The sequence below is a fragment of the Chrysochloris asiatica genome, unplaced genomic scaffold (assembly GCF_000296735.1).
Source record: "Chrysochloris asiatica unplaced genomic scaffold, ChrAsi1.0 scaffold00296, whole genome shotgun sequence".
Classification (NCBI taxonomy): Eukaryota; Metazoa; Chordata; class Mammalia; order Afrosoricida; family Chrysochloridae; genus Chrysochloris; species Chrysochloris asiatica.
In genome coordinates, this window is record NW_006408814.1 from 1,972,942 (window position 1) to 1,993,329 (window position 20,388).

Genomic DNA, 20,388 nt, shown 5'->3' on the forward strand with positions numbered 1-20,388 from the left:
GAAGAGGAGAGGAGGTAAGAGGGGCATCAAGACCATGAAGAGTTTCAGGGTTAGAGATGTGAATTTGTCTTATGAGCACTGGGCTGTTGGGGAGTGATAGGACGTGGTCTGATGTTTACAAAAATCTTCTGTGGTCCCTGATCAGATTGTGCTGTCACTTCCCCTCCCTCCCTTAAAAGTTCCAAACTCCTGTTCCCTTCAGGATAAAACCCAGTCTCCAGACATGGCCCATGCATGGTCTGACCCCTGCCCACCTCTGCAGCTTGTCCTGCACCCTGGTCTGCCTGGCTCATGCTACTCCAATCACACTGGCTTCCCGTCTATTTCCCAAACCTGCCAAAGTTGTTCCCTCCCCAGGCCTGTTGCACAAGCTCGGTTCTCTTCCTGGAATGTGCTTGTCTCCTAGTTACTATATCAGCTCAAGGCTCTCCATATTCCAAGAGCCCTTCCAAGCAAAGCTAGGTCTTGTGGTCAGATGCTTTCCCACTCCGGACTCCTTGATCACATGCGTCATAATTTATGATTGTGTATTCCTGTGCCATTTTGGTTAATGTCTGTTTCCCTCCAACTACCAGAATGTACACTCTGTGAAGTTAGAGGCCATAATATATCTCATACCCAGCTGTATCCCAGTGCCTGGGACATAGATGGCATTTGATCAATGTCTGCAGAATGAATGACTGAGTTGCTTTGGAGGACCGCATGGCATCACCCTCATTTGTGTGATGCCACGTCTTCCGAGTCCTAGTGTGGCTCTGTGGATTAATGCACCAGACTGCAAAGTTGTTTGAACCAGAAGGTTGGTGGTTCAAGCGCATCAGTCACTCCTCGGAAACTCTATACAGGGTCGCTATGGGTCAGAACCAACTTGACGACACTTAACAACAACAACATGTCTTGTGAAATGCATGCTCTCCTCACTGAGACTTGTCCTCTCCGGAGTCCCCCCACCATACCCAGCACAGAGCATGGTGTCTGTCCACACAGGGAGGGAGGAGCCCAGTGGGGCACGTTGGGCCTGTGTTCATTCGCTCACCATGCCACTCACTACTCGACCCACGTAGACCGGGCTGCTGCGGCGGGAGCAGTCACGGTTGGCATCCTTCAGGAACTTGGGGTTGACATCGAGGAGCATCAGGCAGGTGTCCAGGATCCCATCTTCAAACTGTCAGAGGAAACAGGAGAAGAACAGGGAGGTGAGACGTCAGCTTCTCCAGAAGCTTGCCTTGAGGCCCCCAGCAGCTGCATGTCCTCCCTGCTCTATTTCACACAGGGGGCTGGGGGCACAGGCTGCATCCCCTGTGGCACCAGCATCTCCTGGTCCAGGAGGGAGCGGGGTGAGCAGTGACTGAACAGACCACCAGTGTGTGAAAAGTGGGAATGCGTCTGCATCTAGGGCCTGTGTGGGGACCCTGGGGATTTTTAGGAAAGCCCACAGAGAGGGCAGCCCAACATCCCTGGGGCTTCATTTCCCCTCAGAGTCCCTGCCATTGTACTCTAACAGTCTCTGCCCTAAAGCAGGACTCACTTCAGAAAGACACTGAGAACCCCCAAACACTGTTCGTCTTGGAACTGAGGTGGGTTGCATAGAAAAATTTAGTTCCACTATTCCTTTGTTCTCATTACACTCAGAGTAAAATCTAGATTCCCCCTGGCCCACAAGAGCCTGTGTGACTGGTGTCCCACCCTACTCTTTGGCTTCATCCTTCGCCACTTTAGCCCATGCTCATTCTGTCTCACGCTCACTGCCTCAGGGCCTTTGCACTTGCTGTTTCCTATGCCTGAAATGCTCTCTCTATTACTCTGTGTATAGCTCTCACCTTCTCATCCTCAGGGCTGCAACTCAAAAGTCATCTTTTATCTGAAGCAAGATCTCCTTCTTGCCACCTTCCATTGCACTGGTGGTGGTGGTGGTGGTTATGTGCTACCAAGCTGGTTCTGACTCACAGCAACCCTGTATAGGGTTTCTGAAGTTGTAAATCTTTATAGGACCAGAAGCCTCATCTTTCTCCCAAGGAGCGGCTGGTAGATTTGAACTGCTGGCCTTGCAGTTAGCAGCCCAGCTCATAGTACACTATGTTACCAGGGCTCCTTTTCCATTGCCCTGCCCCATTTAATTTCATATCACGATTCAAGGGCTCTCCCATCTACCCCTTGCTCCCTATCCCAGACAGCTGGCTTTATGCTGACCTCCAGCGTTGTGAGAAGTAATAAATGTTGTGGTCTTACTCTAAGTTTGGGACTTGTTTATAACTCAGTAACAGCTAAGCCATATAGCCAGATCAGTGGATCTCACAGCATGGTCCCAGGACCAGCAGCATCAACATCATTTAGGAACTTGTTAGAAATGCAACTTGCAAGTTCTCAGGTTCCACGCTAGACCTACTGAATCAGAAACTCTAGGGGTGGAGCCTGGCACTGTTTGCTTTAATGCACTCTCCCAGTGATTGGATGATCCAGATCATGGGTTAGAGGCCCTTCTCTGCACATGCCTAGTCCACAGTGAGTGCTCTCCAAGTTCTGCTGTTCTTTTGTTATATGATCTTGACTGCCCTCTTCCCCTGAGTACCCAACAGCCTGCACATCTCTGAAGTGCTCTCCTGATTCTTTCACCAGTTTGAATCTGGAGTTGCTGCTCCCATGTCGGACAGGTCAACCCTACACTGTGACTTTAGGACCAGCCTGGGCCCTCTCTGAACCTTCAGTTATTTCAGACCCTCACTTCCATGACAGCATGCACTGGTCAACCCTGGGATCCACTCACACCGTCGTTCTCTGGCACAGGACTAGTGCATGTTAGGCCTGAGACCACCGGGAGAGGCAGTGTGTGGTCCTACCTGCCCAAAGTTCCAGGGTGTGCTCTTGATGAACTTGGCCGAGCCCTGGTAGATGAAGCCCTGCTGGGTAAGCACATACTCCCGTCGTTCCTCGTCTGAGTCCAAGTACACATCATCCGCTGTGGGTGGGAAGGAAGGGGGCCTCAAATGGGGGCCTGGTAAGGCCCAGAGTACCCATAGACATGGAAGCCAAGAAAAGGTGCCCGCTCCCCCAAGCAGGCCAGCGTCTCAGAGGTCCTCCTTTTTTGTAATCAGCAAAACTAATTACTAATAAATAATCCTGTATCAATGCGATAAAGTGTTATCAGGTAGTGACAACAATGGCTGCCACGTGCCAGGATCTGGGCTAAGTGCTATGCACATATTAACTCATATGATCCCCATAGGAGTCTTATGAGGGAGGGACCCAGGTGGGAAGACTGAGGGCTCAAAATGATTTTACAAATGGGAAAACGAATGCCAAAGCAAAAGACAGAGGGGCACTGCATGAACTCTTCTGAACTTCACTTGACGTGTGCCCCTGGACAGACAGATCACTTCTCCCTCTCCACCCACTTCTTACGTTGGCCTGAGAGCAAAGTGTGATGGTAGCTCTGGAAGGTACTCTGAAAACCAAGCACTGAGCCTATGTGAAGAAGACCGGAACCCAAGCCAGCTGCTGTCGAGTGGATTCTGGCACATAGTGACCCTGCTGAACAGGGGACAACTGCCCAGTAGGAGTCCCAAGTCATCTTTACAGAAGACAACTGACTCATCTGTCCCCTGTGGAATGGCTAGTGGGTTTCAACCATCAACTCTCCAGTTAGCAGCCAAGTGCTTATCCACTGCACCACTAAGGCCCTACATGAAGAAGAAACGGTGTAATTCAAGGTGGAGAAGGTTCTGTACAAGGAGGAAATGCCGAAGAAGGGGAGTATTGTGGGTCAGGTTGAAGTGAGATCCTCTCCAATTAGGAGGGTTTAGAGAAGGATACCCTGGTAGCATAGTGGGTTATCAGTTGGGCTGGGAATCACATGGTTGGCGGTTTGAATCCACCATGCCATTCCATGGGTGAAAGATCAGACTTTCTATAGAAATTTACAGCCTCAGAAACCCTATTCAGTGGAGCTATGAGTCAGAACTGACTCAACAGCACACAACAACAACACACCTCTAGAGAAGGTGGCAACTGAATGTTGCCTTGGTAAATGACTAAGGTTTGGATACTTCGGAGGAATGACATTTTAGGCAGAGAAATGCAGGGCAGGACACTCAGTCCATGTGGCTAGAGTAATAGAAGAAAAAGGAGCTGACAAAGTTCAAAGGTCAGGCTGACCTTTACCATTCACATGTTACAGATGGAGAGACAGGCTGGAAAGGGGAAGCCTAGGGTCACATTAGGGTTTTGGTGAGCTGGGGGCGTTTTGTTCTCATGGGTCCTTTCCTCCATAAAGAAAAAAAAAAAATTAATTTTATGTTATAACTGCATTGTGTAAGGTTGGAGGTTCAAACTCACCAACCACTCTGGGGAAACTCTATATAGGGTCACTATGAGTCAGAATTGACTTGATGGTACTTAACAACAATGACATTAAGGTTGTTGTTGCTGTTCTTCAGTTGGCTGACTCATGGCATTCCATGTGTGTGTCAGAGTAGAAGTAGGCTCCATATGGTTCTCAATGGCTGATGCTTTTAGAAGGGGATCACCAGGCCCTTATTAGGCCTTTGGGTTAGCAACTGAGTGCATTAACCACTGTGCCACCTGGGAGCTCCAAATTTGCTTATATTGAAGTATATACTTATATTGGAGTCCTGGTGTGGCATTGTAGAATAAACACTGGATGGCTAACCACAAGGTCAGCAGTTCAAACCCACTAGCTGCTCCTTGGAAACCCTATACAGGGTCACTATGAATTGGAACAGACTTAATCATATAAAACAGAATGTTTGACTTAAAAGTTGATCTTTTCTTCTGATTCTATAAGACATTAGTACATTTCTATAGGCCCTGAAAAGTATCAGGGACCATAGGTTCTGTGCCTGCCGTGCCTGGTACAGAAGTCAGATCTGGAGAACCATTCAGTCCTGGCAGGGTTAGGCCTGGATTACAGCTGCTCTGTTAGTCCTGCATGGACTAATGGCCCCACTCCTGTCACATTGAGGAAAATAAATGTGAAACTAGCCCAGCTGTGTTCTGGGAAACAGCCCTGGACTGTGCCATAAAACTGAACCTTAAAATAAACAAGCCATACGCCTGTGAATCAGCAGGGTCGTGTGGGAGAAAGAATAGAACAGAAAGAAAAACCAGGGTTTCACCATCCCAGGGAGAGTTTCTCCACCCCTGGCCAGGAAGTCAGGGCTGTGACATCATTCCCAGCACAGCTTAGACTACTGAAGGCAGGGACGTTGGGGACGAGAAGCCTCTCACATAACTGGAGCTCAGTTACGGCTGTTTTAAAGCTCCGAGCCTGCCTCCTTCCACCCATCTGAACAATTTCCTTCCCCAGCCCGACTTTCTGCCTCCGCACCACCAGTTCCACAGCCTCCTCAGGGCTCCCGCCCTTGGGATGTGGGTCACTTTAGTCACTGTGTTGCTTGGCTGACCGCTATGTGAACCCACTGGCTGGGAGGAAGGGGGTCATCCCTGAGAACCATGCTACAAGTTCACTGAACTCTGTAGCTGCTTCTGCTCAGAGGGCAGGGCTGCCAACCTGTTAAACCCTCTACACAAGGACTATGATGCAAACCACATGTATGACAGGTCCATGGTGGCCATATCTGTCCAAATGGTCACAGGACACATGAGCAACTCTACTGCAGCAGCAGCCTCCCTGGGGTGAGCCATTGAGTAGGACCTGGTGTCTCCAGGCAAGGTCCAGGGCACTTGGGACTCTCACACTGTCTGAGGAGGATGGATACGGATTTACATGGAAAGATCCCAAGACATGCCATGGAGAGAAAGAAACAAGTTGGTTGGCGGGTAAAAGCTACCCAGTGAGTCAATGGTAGAATGGCTTAACAATCAACTTCCATAAAGATCACAGTGAACTGAGCCCTATGGAGCTCAGCCCCACTCTGCAACACAGGGGTCGCCATGAGTCAGCATTGTAGGTTGACGCAGGACCCAGCAGTGCTTCTTTCTGTTGTACTTGTGATGTTAAGTCGGCACCTAACAACAACAACAGCATACTGTGTTCCTTTTACGTTTAAGAGAGACCCACAGATCCAGATCCATTTCTTCAGGCACATACATACCACATGGTGACTCTAAGGAGATGTCCTCCTGCCACATGGCTAACAAGGAGGGGCTCATTGCTTAAATCTTTTGTAAAGAAGATGCAGTGGCTTCATGTCTTATTGTTATGATTAGAAATAAAAAGTCAAAATATAGAAGAGTGGAGTGCAGGACCCTACCCAGAGAAGCAGTGATGCCAGAGATGGTGGCAGAGAAGATGACATGGCGAGATGGAGCTGTTGGGGACTTTAGACACAGAGAGGGAAAGGGGCTGTGTGTGCTTATGACCGAGGGTCAAACTTGCAGGGTATACCCTTTGGTTGTTTGATGATGCCTGGAGGGAATTGTAATCATGGCAATGAAACGATATAAGATACGATGAATGTAAAGCTAATGTAAAGTATCACATAATTCACAATAAAAACTTTGAAAAAAGTCAAAATTTATAAAAGAGAAAATAAAACAAAAGAATATTTTTGCTCAAATGTGTTATCAAATGTCCCCAAATGAAGAAGAAAAAATAAAGCACGACACAGGGAAGTTGGGTGTCTAGTGCTGCTGGGGAGGTCAGAGTTCCCATGCCAGACCTAGGCTGGACTTGTCCCCTTGCTGTATCAGCGCATGATGAAAACAAGACCATTAGATCCAACCACACTTTTAGTTATCTAGGGAAACTGAGGCCCGAGGAGGGGACCCAGCAGCCCCTGCCTCTTCTCTTTGGCTCAGGTCAGCCTCAGCTCTTCCCATCCCTACCTCTGGACTCTAAGCCTTTATTGAAGGAGTTTCTGAAAGCCACCTCACTTCTTGAGGCTCGATTTCCTGCCAGTGAAAGGAGGATGTTGACAACTTCCTGCTGGGACTATTGACAGGAATTACTGAGATAAAGAGCTGCTTTGGTAACCAGATGGTGTATACCATGCCCACTTTTTCTGGACACTTCCACCCTTTCGGTGCCCTCAGTTTCCGCACTCTAGACCACTCTGGTGAGATTTAAAACAAGCTGTGAAATGGAATCAGGACCTAGTGCCTTGGCTCTGGGCATCAGCTGGACACCCCATCCTTGGGATGGACCTTTTGAACTCAAGACCCCTCCCTACCTCCATTCACAGTGCTAGGGAGCACAAGGGCCCCGGACTCGGACTCGGGAAGGATTCCTTGGGTAGCTGTGCAGTCTTGGGTGAATCAGCCTCCGTGAGTCTGTTTATTCATCCAAACAAGATGCTAGGGATTGAATTGTGTCCCCAAAAGTAAGTAGTATAAATCCTAATCTCTAGCCCGCTATAATCTCCTTTGGGAATGGGCTGTCTTTGTAGAATTAGTGTAGGGTATGTCTTGAGTCAGTCTCTTTGGAGATAAAAGAGAGTAAACAAGGAAGCGAGTAAGCAGAGATGGGGAAAGTTAGATGCCAAGCCACACAAAGGTCACCAAAGAACCAAGTAACAAGGCCCTTCCCCTTGAGCAGGGGTGTTGTTGTGGTTGTTAAGTGCTGTCAAGTTGGTTTCGACCCATAGCAACCCTGTATAGGGTTTCCAAGCAACTGGTGAACTTGAACCACCAACCTAGCAGTTCAAACCAACTTTGCAGTCCCACGCATTAACCTACAGCACCACATCAGGACTCCAGAGCCAAAATACATAACATTTGCAGGCCATACTTCACCTGCTGCATTTGGTCAACTATTTAATTAACTGTCGGAATCAACTTGATGGCACCTAACAACAAGAACAACAATGTGATGGTTGGAGTCCTGGTATGGTCAGTGGTGAAGGATCAGCACTGGACTGCGAACCACAAGATTGGCAGTTCAAACCCACCAGCTGCTCCTCAGAAACTCAATACAGAACTGACTCAACAGCACTTAACAACAACACCAATGTGATAGCTGGTGTCCTGGTGTGGCATTGTGGGTTAATGCACTGGACTGCAAACTCAGTTTAAACCACAAGGTCTGCGGTATAAGCTCACCAGCAGCTCCTCAGAAACGACACAGGGTGGCTATGAGTCAGAACCAACTCAAAGGCACTTAACAACAACAATGTGATGGCTAAGGAGCTCTGGTAACGTAGTGGTTATGAGTCAGGCTGCTAATTTCAAGGTCAGCAGTTCGAAACTACCAGCTGTTCTGCAGGAGAAAGATGAGGCTTTCCGCTCCCATAAAGATTTACAGCCTCAGAAACCCCATGCAGGGTCACTACCAGTCGGAACTGACTCAATGGCACACTTTCCCCAACTCCCAATGTGATGGTTGGAATTGCGGTTGCCTTGGCAGGGACAGGCCAAATTATTTCGCTGGCTGGATGTTCCCCACCCTGCCAGTTTCTGTTTATTGAAACCACACATTGTGGTATTTCTGAAACACAAGAACACTCAGCCAGGCCCTGTCTACCTCTCCAAACACTGTGGATGGGGTGCGGCTCACCTGGACACCATGCATTGAAGAGCAGGACGAAGTGGCCCAGTATGAAGCTGGAACCCTGGTAGCCAGTGGAGGTCTCCAGGCTGAGACGGTACAGACCAACAGGGGCATGGGCAGGGGTGCTGAGCTGCAGCGAGAGGACACTGTCCTGCTGGTCTACCACAGAAGCTGCCCAGGTGCCTTCCTCCACAGTATCCGACAGTGAGAAGCGGGCCTTGGTCCCACACTCCTCGCTGGAGGCTGGGCCTGTGGAGAAAAGAAGCAGAAGCCATGGGTGAGGGGAGGGAGGAAGGCAGGCTGGTAGGGGCAGAGCACACAACTGTGGTCCCACCACCAACCACTGGAGGAATTTAGGCGAGATGCTTTATCTCTTTTTGCCTCTGTTTCCTCATCTGTAAAGTGTGGATCAGAACCTAAAACTTGAAGGGTAGTTTTGTGGGAATGTATGAAAAGCAGGTCGTCTGCCAGCAAGGGGACGTACAATTTCAGTCTCTCTGCCCTGCCCTGGCAGGATTTTAGACAAGGCGCTTCCTACCACCCTGGGCAGGGACAGGAGCTAGAAAAGGCACTGCCCAAGGGTTTTCTAGAGCCTGACTTTTGACTTGCTACCATTCTGCTTTCTCTTGTGGAAAGGATGGACTCTCATCATCTGATACCCAGACCAGGGCCTTGTCTGAAAGCCCCCTGATTATTGGCTAGCAAAGGGTGTTGACATAATAGTTTCCTGGATTTGTTTCCCACTAGTGTCCTATCCAAGGAGCTCTGGTAGTGTAGAGGTTATGAATCGGACTGCGTACCGCAAGGTCAGCTGTTCTGTGGGAGAAAGATGAGGCGTTCTGCTCCTGTAAAGATTAATAGTCTCGGAAACACTGTACAGGGTTGCTATGAGTCGGAACCGACTCCACGACACACAACAACAACAATCACTCTATCCAACTGCTGGTCTCTGCCCTAGGCGGCTTCACAAAGTCCCTGGAAAAACTCCATAATCTTTCCATTCTGTTTTTCCATGGACTTTTTCTACTGTCTGAAGACTTGGCACTTCCTGCTTTCCTTCTAAAGCCCTTTGTACAGACAAGAAAAATGAGGCTCAGGAAGAAGGAAGCGTCCCAAAGATCTCCCAGGGGTCGACAGCAAAGTTAGTTTCTGAACCCAAGTCTTTAGGTTCTCCATCCCTGTACGTCCTCCACAGTGCCTCCTGTTCCCAGAGACCCCCAAATAAGGCATTCAAAGGCACAGGGATTTGGAAAGCCTGCCCCAAACATGTCTGTGTTGTCAGGTGGAGGGGAGGCCTGGCTGGCAAGCAGGTCTGAGTCATGGGGAGGGCGGCAGAGAGGAGACACAGAAAGCCTTCTGCCTGCATAGGCGACTGTCCAGGAGAATCTATTTTTATTCTTCCATCTCCCTCCCTGCAGCTCTTCCCAGCCACTGTTCACCAAGGGGCTCCTTCCCAGTGCCTGGTCCCCTCCTCCCTGCCCACCAGCCTACCTAGGGGTAACCATGAGCTAACAAGCATGACGCAGGACTCCTAGGGGCCTGTCTGGAGTGCCAGTAGTGCCCTCTGACTTTCTGAGTCTGTGTTTGAGGGAGGAGCCAGGCAGCCCTGGGCCTCAACAGCCAGTCCAGGTCTTATCCACCCTCTGCTGCTGGGCACTGTGTGACCTGGGCCAACTCACCAGCCCGCTCTGGTCTGTAGTTTTCTCAGTAAAGAAAAAATATGAGGGAGCTTCAGAAAGTTTGTGGGGAAATGGAATTAAAAGATAATGAAAGTGGGCCCAAGCGTTGCTGACCGTCCAAACCATAGGCTCTGAGGATCAGACTTTAGCCACCTAGCAGACATAGCAAAATATCCCTTATCTGATTATTCAGTTATGCTGGTTAGTAATTCCATACATGAGTCCTGGATACCCACAGATAAATGTAAAAACCTTCCCTAAAAGCCGAGACTGTAAATTCCAAAAAGGCAAAGTTTTCCCCCCCCCCCAAAAGCTAAAGAGGATAGAGAGAAACTTTGTTAACTGTTGGTATGTGGGGGGAATTATAATCAATGTAATGAAACAAGGTATATGAATGTTTGAATGTGAAATCGATGATGTGCCCTGAAAACTTTCACTCAATCCACAATAAAAACCTTAAAAAAAAAAGAAAAAAAAAAGATAATGAAAAAATGTAAGCCCCCTTGTAGGCTTAGACTATATACTGGGAATGTCTGGTTCCAGCTCAGTGTCCTCATCTGTGAAATGGGTTGATCACAGTACCTCCCCATAGGTTGCCGTGAGAAATAAAAAGAAGAGGCATGTAAAATGTGTTTCGTGGTTCCTGGTGCAATTCACTTTTTAGTGAAGATCACTTGGAGCAGAGCAGAAACCAGACACTATTATAATGGTGTGATCAACAGGCATTTATAGTTCAGAGGATAAACAGGACAGGGATGATTAGAACCACACACATCATCATCAGCCTCGGTTCCCTGAAATTAGGGTCCCACCCACAGGGTGAAGTTAGAATGCATCCAAGCCTTGGGAAGAGAATAAAATCCTTTCTTCTGGGATTAAATACTTATCAGAAAGCCATGTCTACCTGCCAAATAGTAATGTACAGAGACTAGACAGGGGCAGGGGCCATGAAAGGGAGGTAGTCAAAGGTTGTTGCTGTTGTTATTGTTTTATGAGTCAGTTTCAACTTACAGCAGCCCTGTATAGGGTTTCTGAGAAGTGGCTGGTGGATTTAAACAGCCAACCTGGTGGTTAGCAGTCCAGAGCTTATACTACAGCACCACACCAGGACTCCTAGTCAAAGGTAAAAAGGAGGTTCTAAATGTGGAAAGCCCCAAGAGACAATAGATCCTGCATAGACTCACAGCTTCAGAAACCCTCTACAGGGTCTCTGTGAGCTGGAACCCACTCGACAGCACTTCACAACAACATTGTTGTTATAAGGAGCCCTGGTGGCACTGGACTGGTATTTCAAAGGTTGGCAGTTCAAACTCACCAGACTCTCCTCAGGAGAAAGATGAGGCTTTCTGTTCCCATGAAGATTGACAACCTTGGAAATCCTACCCAGAGTTGCTTTGAGGCAGAATAGACTCAATGGCTGTGAGCTTTGAGCTGTTTGTCTCTTACTGTCACCACCAGTTCCTAGTGCTGTTTTGAGGAGTCACGAATAGTTCCTAGAAAGCATTGAGGACAAAGACTTCCAATTGCTATCAAGGCAGTTCTGACTCATGATGACCCCATGTGTTGCTCCACAGTTTTCAAGGCTGTGACCTTTCAGAAGCAGATCACCAGGCCTTTCTTCTGAGACACCTCTGGATGAATTCAAACAGCCTATCTTTTGGTTAGCAGTCAAGCGCTTAACCATTTGTGCCACCTAGAGTCTCCAGAACAGAGACTAAATAGTTCATCATAATTACTCAGTAACTGTGAGCCATCCTCAACATTGTCAGAATTTTCTGGCCAAATAGCTGATCATGAAGACTGGAGCGGTGTGGGGAGAGTGCCTCATTCAGCTGCTCTGCTTTCAGATATGGAAGCTAAAGCTGAAAGTAAAGATGAGCTGGCCACACATCCCAGTTTGCCCAGGAGGTCCCAGTTCATGCCTATGTCCCTGTTTGGACAGTTTTCTGGTCATCATGGTAACAGGCTTGGGCTGGGTCCCATGCCATAGTCACTGTTGACATATCACTCTTGGGAGACAGGTCAGGAAACAGATTTCCCTTTTTCTTGGTCATGTGACAGCATTGTGTATACACCCACACTTACACACCTCTTTCTTCCAAGGGGCCCGAAAGGGTGGGATGAGGACAAGCTGCCCACATTGCCTACCACCGCTCATGTAAGCTGGCTTTATAAACTCCTTGGCTGCGGTTCCATGCTGTACTCTTTGTGGGGCCAGGGGCGCCATGAGGACCATTCTGGGTTGCGGTGACCCTGGAGACCTAGAGGGGCCTGGCCACAATTTCAGACCATGTGGCAGGGGGCAAGAGTGGGGTGGGAGAGTGGAACCTTCCAGAGTAAAGGCTTCTATTAAACTCATAAGGGTTCTTTTTACTCCTCTGGCTGACCTCACTCCCTCTCCACACACCCACAAAACCCTGCCCCTTCAGGAGGGAAGCAGAGCTTTATTTCCACAACAGGGGCGGTATTTGTGTGGTGTGGTCTGTACCCTGTAACAGAGCCTGTTAGGTCTCAACCTTTCTGGGAGAAAGTACACAGCGGCTGGGTGTGGGGCCATGTGCTTAGTGACCTTGGCCAAATTTCTCCTCTCTATGGACTTCATTTCCCCTGAGCTGGTCACAAGCTAGAATGTTCTCTCATGGCGCAGGCTGGATGTTGAGCCACACAGGCCATGTGAGGCTCAGGCTTGCGCACATTTGGGGTCAGGCCCTGGTCTTCAGCCAGCCCTTGGGGTGGGGGCCTGACTTCCTAGTATTGTCTCTCTGGTTTCCCCAGCCCCCATGGGGGTCTTGGTTGCTAGAATCAGGAAACTATGTGCACCCACCCAGAGGTACAGAGGCCCGTGGCTGTCTGCAGGGATTGTGGCCAGGTCAGGTTGGCTAGGGTTTGAGATAAGGTGACTGGAGAACAGAGATTAGCTGCTGGTAAGATCGTTTGCTGCTGCATGCCGCCCCCAGCCCTGAACATGGAGCCTTAATAACTTCCCAGACAAATGGAGGAAGAGAAAACAGAAGGGCGACACCTTGAGCTCATCATAAGTGAAGAAGGAAAATGGTAAGAAACCACAGTTGCCCAATGGTAGCTCACCTATCATTCATTTCCCAGGGGAGCAAACTGAAGCTTGGAAGGCTCTTAAGTGAACAGGCAAATGTGCCTGCTGTGGGGTCAGACCAATGAAAAACCCTCACTGTGGGATTTGAACTTGACTTTGTCCCAACTCACTATGTGACCTGAGCAGTGACATGGCCTTTCTGAGCCCCAGTTTTTCCATCTACAAAATGGGACTCTTTCCAAGCTGAGAGGATTCAGGCGCTCCATGGATGTTGGCTGCTGCCATTTTAAAACAACCCAAGCCTTACTCTTTCCAGGGAAATGCATCCAGGCCTCAGTCCAACCTTCCATTTTACAGAGGGGCAAACTGAGGCTTGGAAGCGCAGGGACTTGCCGGGGCTCCTCTGCTCTGTTAGAAAGGGCCCAAGGGTTCAGGATGTTGGGGAGAGGTGCCTCTGGGTAGTGGTGTGTCCTCAATAGGAGGGGAAGAGGAAAGGGATAGAGGGGATATCCATGGCCAGCCTGCAGAAACCATGATAAGCCTTATCAAACAGCCTCCCAGGTAAATACGGGCCTCAGCCAGGCAATGCAGTTCCTGCTTGCTGCACTCTCTGATCCCGGAAACCTCAGAGACAACCTCTTGAACCCATGGGCCAGAGTCTCACAGGTGGCCCTTTGCTGACTTTGAGGGTGTGGTTCCCACCATAAGTCAAATGAACTGATTTGGTATTTGAAGCCACTTTCCCAGGAGCAGCCAGCAAACAAAATTGGATACTGTGAATTGAGTACAGGGCAACTGGGGCCTCAACATCCCTTCGCTCATCCCTGTAACCCCTGCAACAATATCAGCAGCCACTGCTAACATCTACATAGTATGATCCACTACCTTATGCCAATACCCATTTCACTTAACAGCCATCCAACATGAGTGCTTTTCAGAAAGTGAAACTCAGGCTCAGAAAGGCTAAGCGACTTGTCCTAGGTCACACAGCAAGTAGGCAACCCAGCCTACACTAGAACTCAGGATGCCCGAAGCATCCTCCTGAGCCTGGGTGAAGGAACCCCCCGCACAAAACTGTTTACTCAGAGTACTGGAGCTAGCTGAGTTTTCTCCTAGCCACTCACACCCAATTTGGCCTGATTCCAATTTGGTCTGGTTGGGTTGTATGGATTTCAGTAGTAACTGTTGATTTGTGGTTGTTATGTGCCGTGGAGTCGATTCCTACTCATAGCGACCCTGTACAGGATTTCCGAGGCTGTAAATCTTTACTGGAGCAGAAAGCCTCATCTTTCTCCTGCAGAACTGCTGGTAGTTTTGAACTGCAGACCATGAGATTTGCAGCCCGATTCGTAACCACTACGCTACCAGAGCTCCTTAGTAACTGTTGATAAGAGATCAGAAAGTTGTTTCTGCTGTGGGAGGAGGAGTAAGGGTCTTGATGGCCTGAGTAGCAGGAAGATGAGCTCTAGACGTGGTGATGATGGGTTTTCAGGAACCAGTTTTCAGGGACAAGGCTGGATGATTTGGGGTGACAATGCTCCTCTTTGTGGACTTCAGTCCTCCCATCTGAAAAATGGGTTAATGGTGCCACAAGGCCTGCTGGGGATCTACAAGGGGACAAAGGGGCGTGTAGTGACCAGCGCCATTCACTTTCAGGGGACAATGAGATCACAGAACAGACCAGGTCAGAGTCAGAGGAGGGGGGTGGGGTACTCACCAGTCACTGCGTTGAAGGTGAGGCGGTCCACACTGGCCTCGTAGCCACGGCCCTCGAAGTGCAGCGTCAGCCAGAAGGGCTGGCCCCGCCGCACCACCAGCCTCTCCTGGCACAGGTCGGCTGTGTGGTGGTCTCGGCCATTGACCTCCAGCTCCAGTTCACATCGCTCCAGGACCAGTTCTGCAGAGACAGTGGGACAAACGTGAGCTGTGGACACCTGGCAACATGCCCACACTCCCTGGATGCAGGGTCTTTGGGACTCTTCTAGGCCTGGTGGTCCATGGACATTGGGGAGGGTAAACCCTTCTTCTCAGAGTTTGCTCTCTACCTTCCTCTCCTCATCCCTCCAGGTCCCCACTCTCTCTCTCACACACACACAGAAGGTTGGTGGGGGCCAAATCGCCCAAATGTATCTAATCACAGGTGATGGTGTTCATTGTGCTGTGTTGAAAAAGGCACTGTCACCTCTCAACCACCTGACTTGAGGCAACTCAACTCTTCTGGGCTTGAGTTTCATCATCTGCTCATCTGTCCACAAGAGGGGACACTAAGACCTACCTCTCAGGACTGTCAGAGCATGAACTGGATGAGTATGTGTATGTGCCTGGCATATAATAAATTATTATGATATCATTATTGGAGGGTCCCCTCGGGTAAAATGTACTTGGTATAGGCTATTTACCTGTGTAAGTAAAAAAGTATTGTTGCAAATCATAGAAATTGTATTAAACAAAAATATCAAGACATGAAGCTATTGTTTCCCAACATCTCCTCTACCTAGGCCTGTACACGTCTGAAAGCAGCGCTCTGACCCTTCTCTGGTAGTTTAGTGGTTATGAATTGGGCTGCAAACCTCAGGGTCAGCAGTTCAAAACTACCAGCTGTTCCGTGGGAGAAACATGAGGCTTTCTGCTCCTGTAAAGATTTACAGCCTGGGAAACCCTGCACAGGGTCGCTGTGCGTTGGAACGGACTCCACAGTACAATGACAACAATCTTTCTCTGAAGAATTTCTGCACTCTTCAATTTGCACCAGGCCAAAATGGCAGTTTGGGCATTCTTGGGAGATTCAAGTAGTATCCCTTTAAGTGTTCTATTTTGGGAACAAAAAAGTCTGAAAGGACAAGATCTGGGCTGTAGGGTGGGTGAGGTCAAGTTTCCCAGTGAAATTCTCATAGGACAGCATTTGCTACCATTGAAGAATGAACAGGTCCATTGTCGTGACAGAAAATAATATTCTTTGATGCAACTTTCCTGGCAGTTTCTCCCCACGGCAGTTTTCAATTTTCTTAAAACGTCTTCCTAATTAGCCCCATGATCATCCTTCAAGAAAATGTATCAGGATTACCCCTTTGGGATCCCACAAATGAGTTACCATAGTCTTCTGAGGTGACCTCTCTGGCTTGAATTGAACTGGCCAAGCAGAACCCCCCACAAGTCACTGTTTTGACTGAACCTTTTTTTTTCCCCCCCCTTTTGAAGGCACCTTAAGGAAATCAAGACAAGAGCATTACTGAGAGAACTTTGTCCATCTCAGAGACATGCTTAAAGACATTTTGTTTGCAATAAACCTGTGTGTGTACAAATGGAACCTGAGCAGCACAACTTTCTGATTTATCTTTGTACATGGGCTTGGCTTCTACATTGAACTTTCAATTTGTAGGCAACACAAGAGAATCAGAAAAGTGTTAAACACACCACCAAGACAAGCAACATTTATATAATGAGAAACTCTGAGCAAACAATGTGTGAGAAGAAAAATGAAAGAAAGAAAAAAGTTGAACAGAAAACATATAGATTAAAAAAACCAAACAGGATTTTGAATCATTCTGGTTCAACCCCCTGTGGAGAATTTGCATTTCTACTCCAGACATACTGACTTAAAAATCTACATTTTAACAAGATCCCAAGATAATTCTTGTGTGTGTGTGATGTTAAAATGTAGATTCTGATTAGGTATATCTGGGGTGGAAATGCAGATTCTCAGCAAGGGTTCAAACTGGTTCAAAGCCATGAAAAGAACGTAACAGACCTATTAACCCATTGAGATGTGTAGATCATTTTTTCAGTCTTGATTTTTCAAAAACATTTTAAGTCTTTTTGATATAGTAAGACAGCTGAAGGCAAGGCCTGGTCATCTACTTCCCAAAAGCAGTCATTGAAACCCCTGTGGATCATAATGGTTTGATCTCAAGTATACGGGGTCTCTATCACTGGGTACATCTCTATGGAAGCTAACCATGACAAAAACAACACAAGACAACTGGAAACGTAAACAGTGATGGATTAATGGTAATATTAAGGAATTTAGAGGTTTTATCCTTTAGAGACATTTAATGAAATATTTATAGATGAGCTGATATGATGTCTGGAGTTTACTTCAAAATAATACATGAGGTATGCAAGGCCAGGTAGTGATGGGGGCTGGATGATGAGAACAGAGGGATTTCGTATATTCTTCGCTCAACTTTTATGTATGTACAATGTTCTCTGTAATAAAAGGATTTTAAAAGACAGGGATTTCGGAGTCTTCCAGACATGGGTTAGAATTCTGCTGTGTGACCCTGGCCAAGTATCTCTCCCTCTCTGTGCCTCCATCTCCAAAGCCCCCAAGGCAGGAGGTTGATACATGAAAAGCCAATTGATAGCTTCAGAGGGAGCTGAGACAAGGACAGAGGCAGGGCCTATAACTAGGTGGGGGACCTGCAGACAACACAAAACTCATGACCTTGGCAAAGCTAAGGTCAATTATGGGACGACCTTAAGGTAGAGGGAGTAAGCAAGGCAGACTCCCAGAGTTACGGGGCCAGTGTGGAGCATGTGGTCCAACTGAGGCCCAAGGAAGGGATTTGCCCAAGTCACCCAGCAAGTTGGTGCTTCTAATGAGACTATGGCCCAGGTCTCCCACCTCCTGACATGGCAGATCCCAAAAGTGAACCACAAATGTGCTAGGTGATAAGGCAAGAGCTTTTACATGGATAATCTCAATTTATGCCTCACAATAGCTTCACTTATACAGGTATTATTGCTATCCCCATTTTACAGAGGGAGAAACAATGGCCCCAGGTCTCATAGCAAGTGGCTGCTTTGGGATTTGAACATTGGGCTGTGGAATTCTGGAGCCTGCACTGGCAATCCCCTCCTCTCAAAGTTTGCTCTCTACTCCCACTCCCTCCTTTCCCTCCTCCCCTTGTCTGGTGTTGGTCTCCTTGGGAGGAGAGAGTTCTGCATGTCCAGAGCATAGGAGAAGTCAGCCCTCCTGCAATCACTGCAGGAGAGACTTCAGCTGGTCACAAAGAAGAACTTCTTGCTGGGCAGTATTCGGTTGAGGAAATGCTTTTTGGAACTTCAACTTCAGGGAAGCTTAAGCAGGAAAGAGATCACTGTGACTCTCCCTGGGGGGCCTAGGGAGATGGTCAGAAATGGCCAATCTCTGGTCTCGGGCAGACAGGAAGCTTTCTCCAGCTATTGTCTGAAGAAGGGTTTCTGGGAATCATGAGTTGCTCCAAAGGCGCAGAAAACTGGGGTCAGAATCACAGGATTTCTGCACTGAGAAAAAGACCTTCCATGTCAGTGGGACCCTGTGGGAAGTGACCACGGCAGCTAAGGAGTAGGAGACTCATCAGAACCTGCATCTCCAAGGTCGGTAGCCCTGCTGAACCTACCCTGGAGATGGTTTTTGACTCCTCCCAGCATTCTGGGGAGCTGGGTCCTGGAAAGGGATAGGTGAGACCACATGGCAGGTCAGGCATTGCTGGGCCACAATTCCCCTTGTTCATCCCTGCCTGGTCCTCCTATATGCCTCTCCAGATTCCCTCAGCCCTTCTTGCTGTTGTAGAGGACTTGACCCAAGAGCTAGCTAGAACCCTGAGCCCAGCAGCCTTAGTGCAGGGACTCGGTCACTGTAGAAATCCATCCCTTGGGACCTAGACCAATACTTAGTGCCACTATTTGTGTGGCAAGGTCTAGGGGAGGAGGGTGCGAGAGAGGAGGGAAGGACACTATTTGAGTCTCTACTCCATTCCACCCATCACTTACAGTGTACCCAGGACTGGCATTATTGTCCCCATTTTACAGGACAGAAAACTGAGATTCAACAATTGGTTGCAGAACTTCAAGGCAGAAAGGGACCTAAGAAACTATGCCTAGTCTCAGACAACTCCTCTCTTGGATGCTGGAACTTCACTCTGGATCTAGCGGTCAGTCAGGCTTAGCTTGTATGCCTGACCAGGGACGACGTGGTCAACCTGTCCCGCCTGGCAGGGACTAACAAAAGGTAAGTGTTCAGAGGCCAGGCCAGCAGTCAGTAGCTTTGTGACACCTGACACAGCAGGGACTCTGTCCACACTGACTGGGAACCAGCGACAATGGTCTGCGCTTTACAGTTTACATGTGCCTGCACTTACATTCATTCCATTGCCTCATCCGATCCAGGGAGGCTGGGGTTCATCGTTACGCTCTGAGGATGGGAAAACTGAGACTTCAGACAGCTCTGGGACTGGAACTCAGGAGGTATTCATCTAGCCTAGAACGCCTGTTGCTATCCAAATCGGACTTTTATGCCTTGAGCCCGGCTGAATCCCGATCCCCATTGAGCTGGCGGGTCCGCTGAGACCAGGGAGGGACGGCCAGGCCCTGGGTCCCGGAGCGGCGGCAGCGCTGATCCCGACACTTACCCTCGGCCATGGGCAGGCGGTAGTGGTGGTTTCTCCAGTTGGCGGCGGGATCCTCCAAGTAGGGACCGCTAGTAGCTGGCAGTACGGAGACAGAGCGTGGCGTTAACTTATAGCCCGCTGCGGGCCGGGGCGGGGCGGGGCGGGGCGGGGCGGGGCGGAGCCGCGCAGGAGGGCTTGACAGGCCACCCATTGCCCAGTCTGAGGACCACGCCCGCCTGTTGGGACGCACCCAGGGGGCAGGAGCCTGAGGGAGGGAAAGAGGGAGTGGCAGCCGTGCAAGGGTGCCCCCTGGAGGAGCGGACAGGGCCCCGGGCTGGGACAGCAAGGGCAGGAACACACACTTAGACCAGGACCTGACAGAGAGAGACGCAGAGACCCCTGGACACAGAATCACACGCATACTCAGACACAGGGAACACTCTGAGATACAGATACACATTAGAGGAGAACAACTAGGCCGACCTGGTGCACAGAGCCAGACCATGGTCAAAGTTGGAATCAAACACACACATACACACCAGATACAAATCCATGTGAAGTAGATACAGACACACTATCAGATACAGCAGACAAACCTGGACACCCAGAGCCAGTGACATGGACACAGAATAAAATTCAACCCACAGACATACAAGGACACAACAGATACAGCCAGGCTCACAGGGACGGGAGTGTATTTGGATAGGTGTCTAGATGCACTTTGTTTTGTAGCTCATCTGAAACCTTTCCACCATGGGTGACCCTGCTGGTTATCCAAAACACCGGTGGTATAGCCCTCAGAATCACAGCAACTCAATCCAC

General features: G+C 48.9%; 1 protein-coding gene across 1 annotated transcript in view; it reads right to left on the reverse strand.

Moving 5' to 3' along the window:
• The window catches only part of TGM2 (transglutaminase 2), a 40,910-nt gene extending 21,218 nt beyond the window's left edge, over positions 1–19,692 (reverse strand). The window contains exons 1-5 of the mRNA XM_006874732.1: positions 19,588–19,692; positions 14,913–15,092; positions 8,471–8,713; positions 2,838–2,956; positions 1,037–1,165 (exon numbers count right to left, since the gene is read on the reverse strand). Of these exons, the coding sequence (XP_006874794.1) occupies positions 1,037–1,165; positions 2,838–2,956; positions 8,471–8,713; positions 14,913–15,092; positions 19,588–19,597 (681 nt within the window). The 5' untranslated portion in view covers positions 19,598–19,692. The remainder of the gene's footprint in view (positions 1–1,036; positions 1,166–2,837; positions 2,957–8,470; positions 8,714–14,912; positions 15,093–19,587) is intronic.
• Between the last annotated feature and the right edge of the window lie 696 nt (positions 19,693–20,388).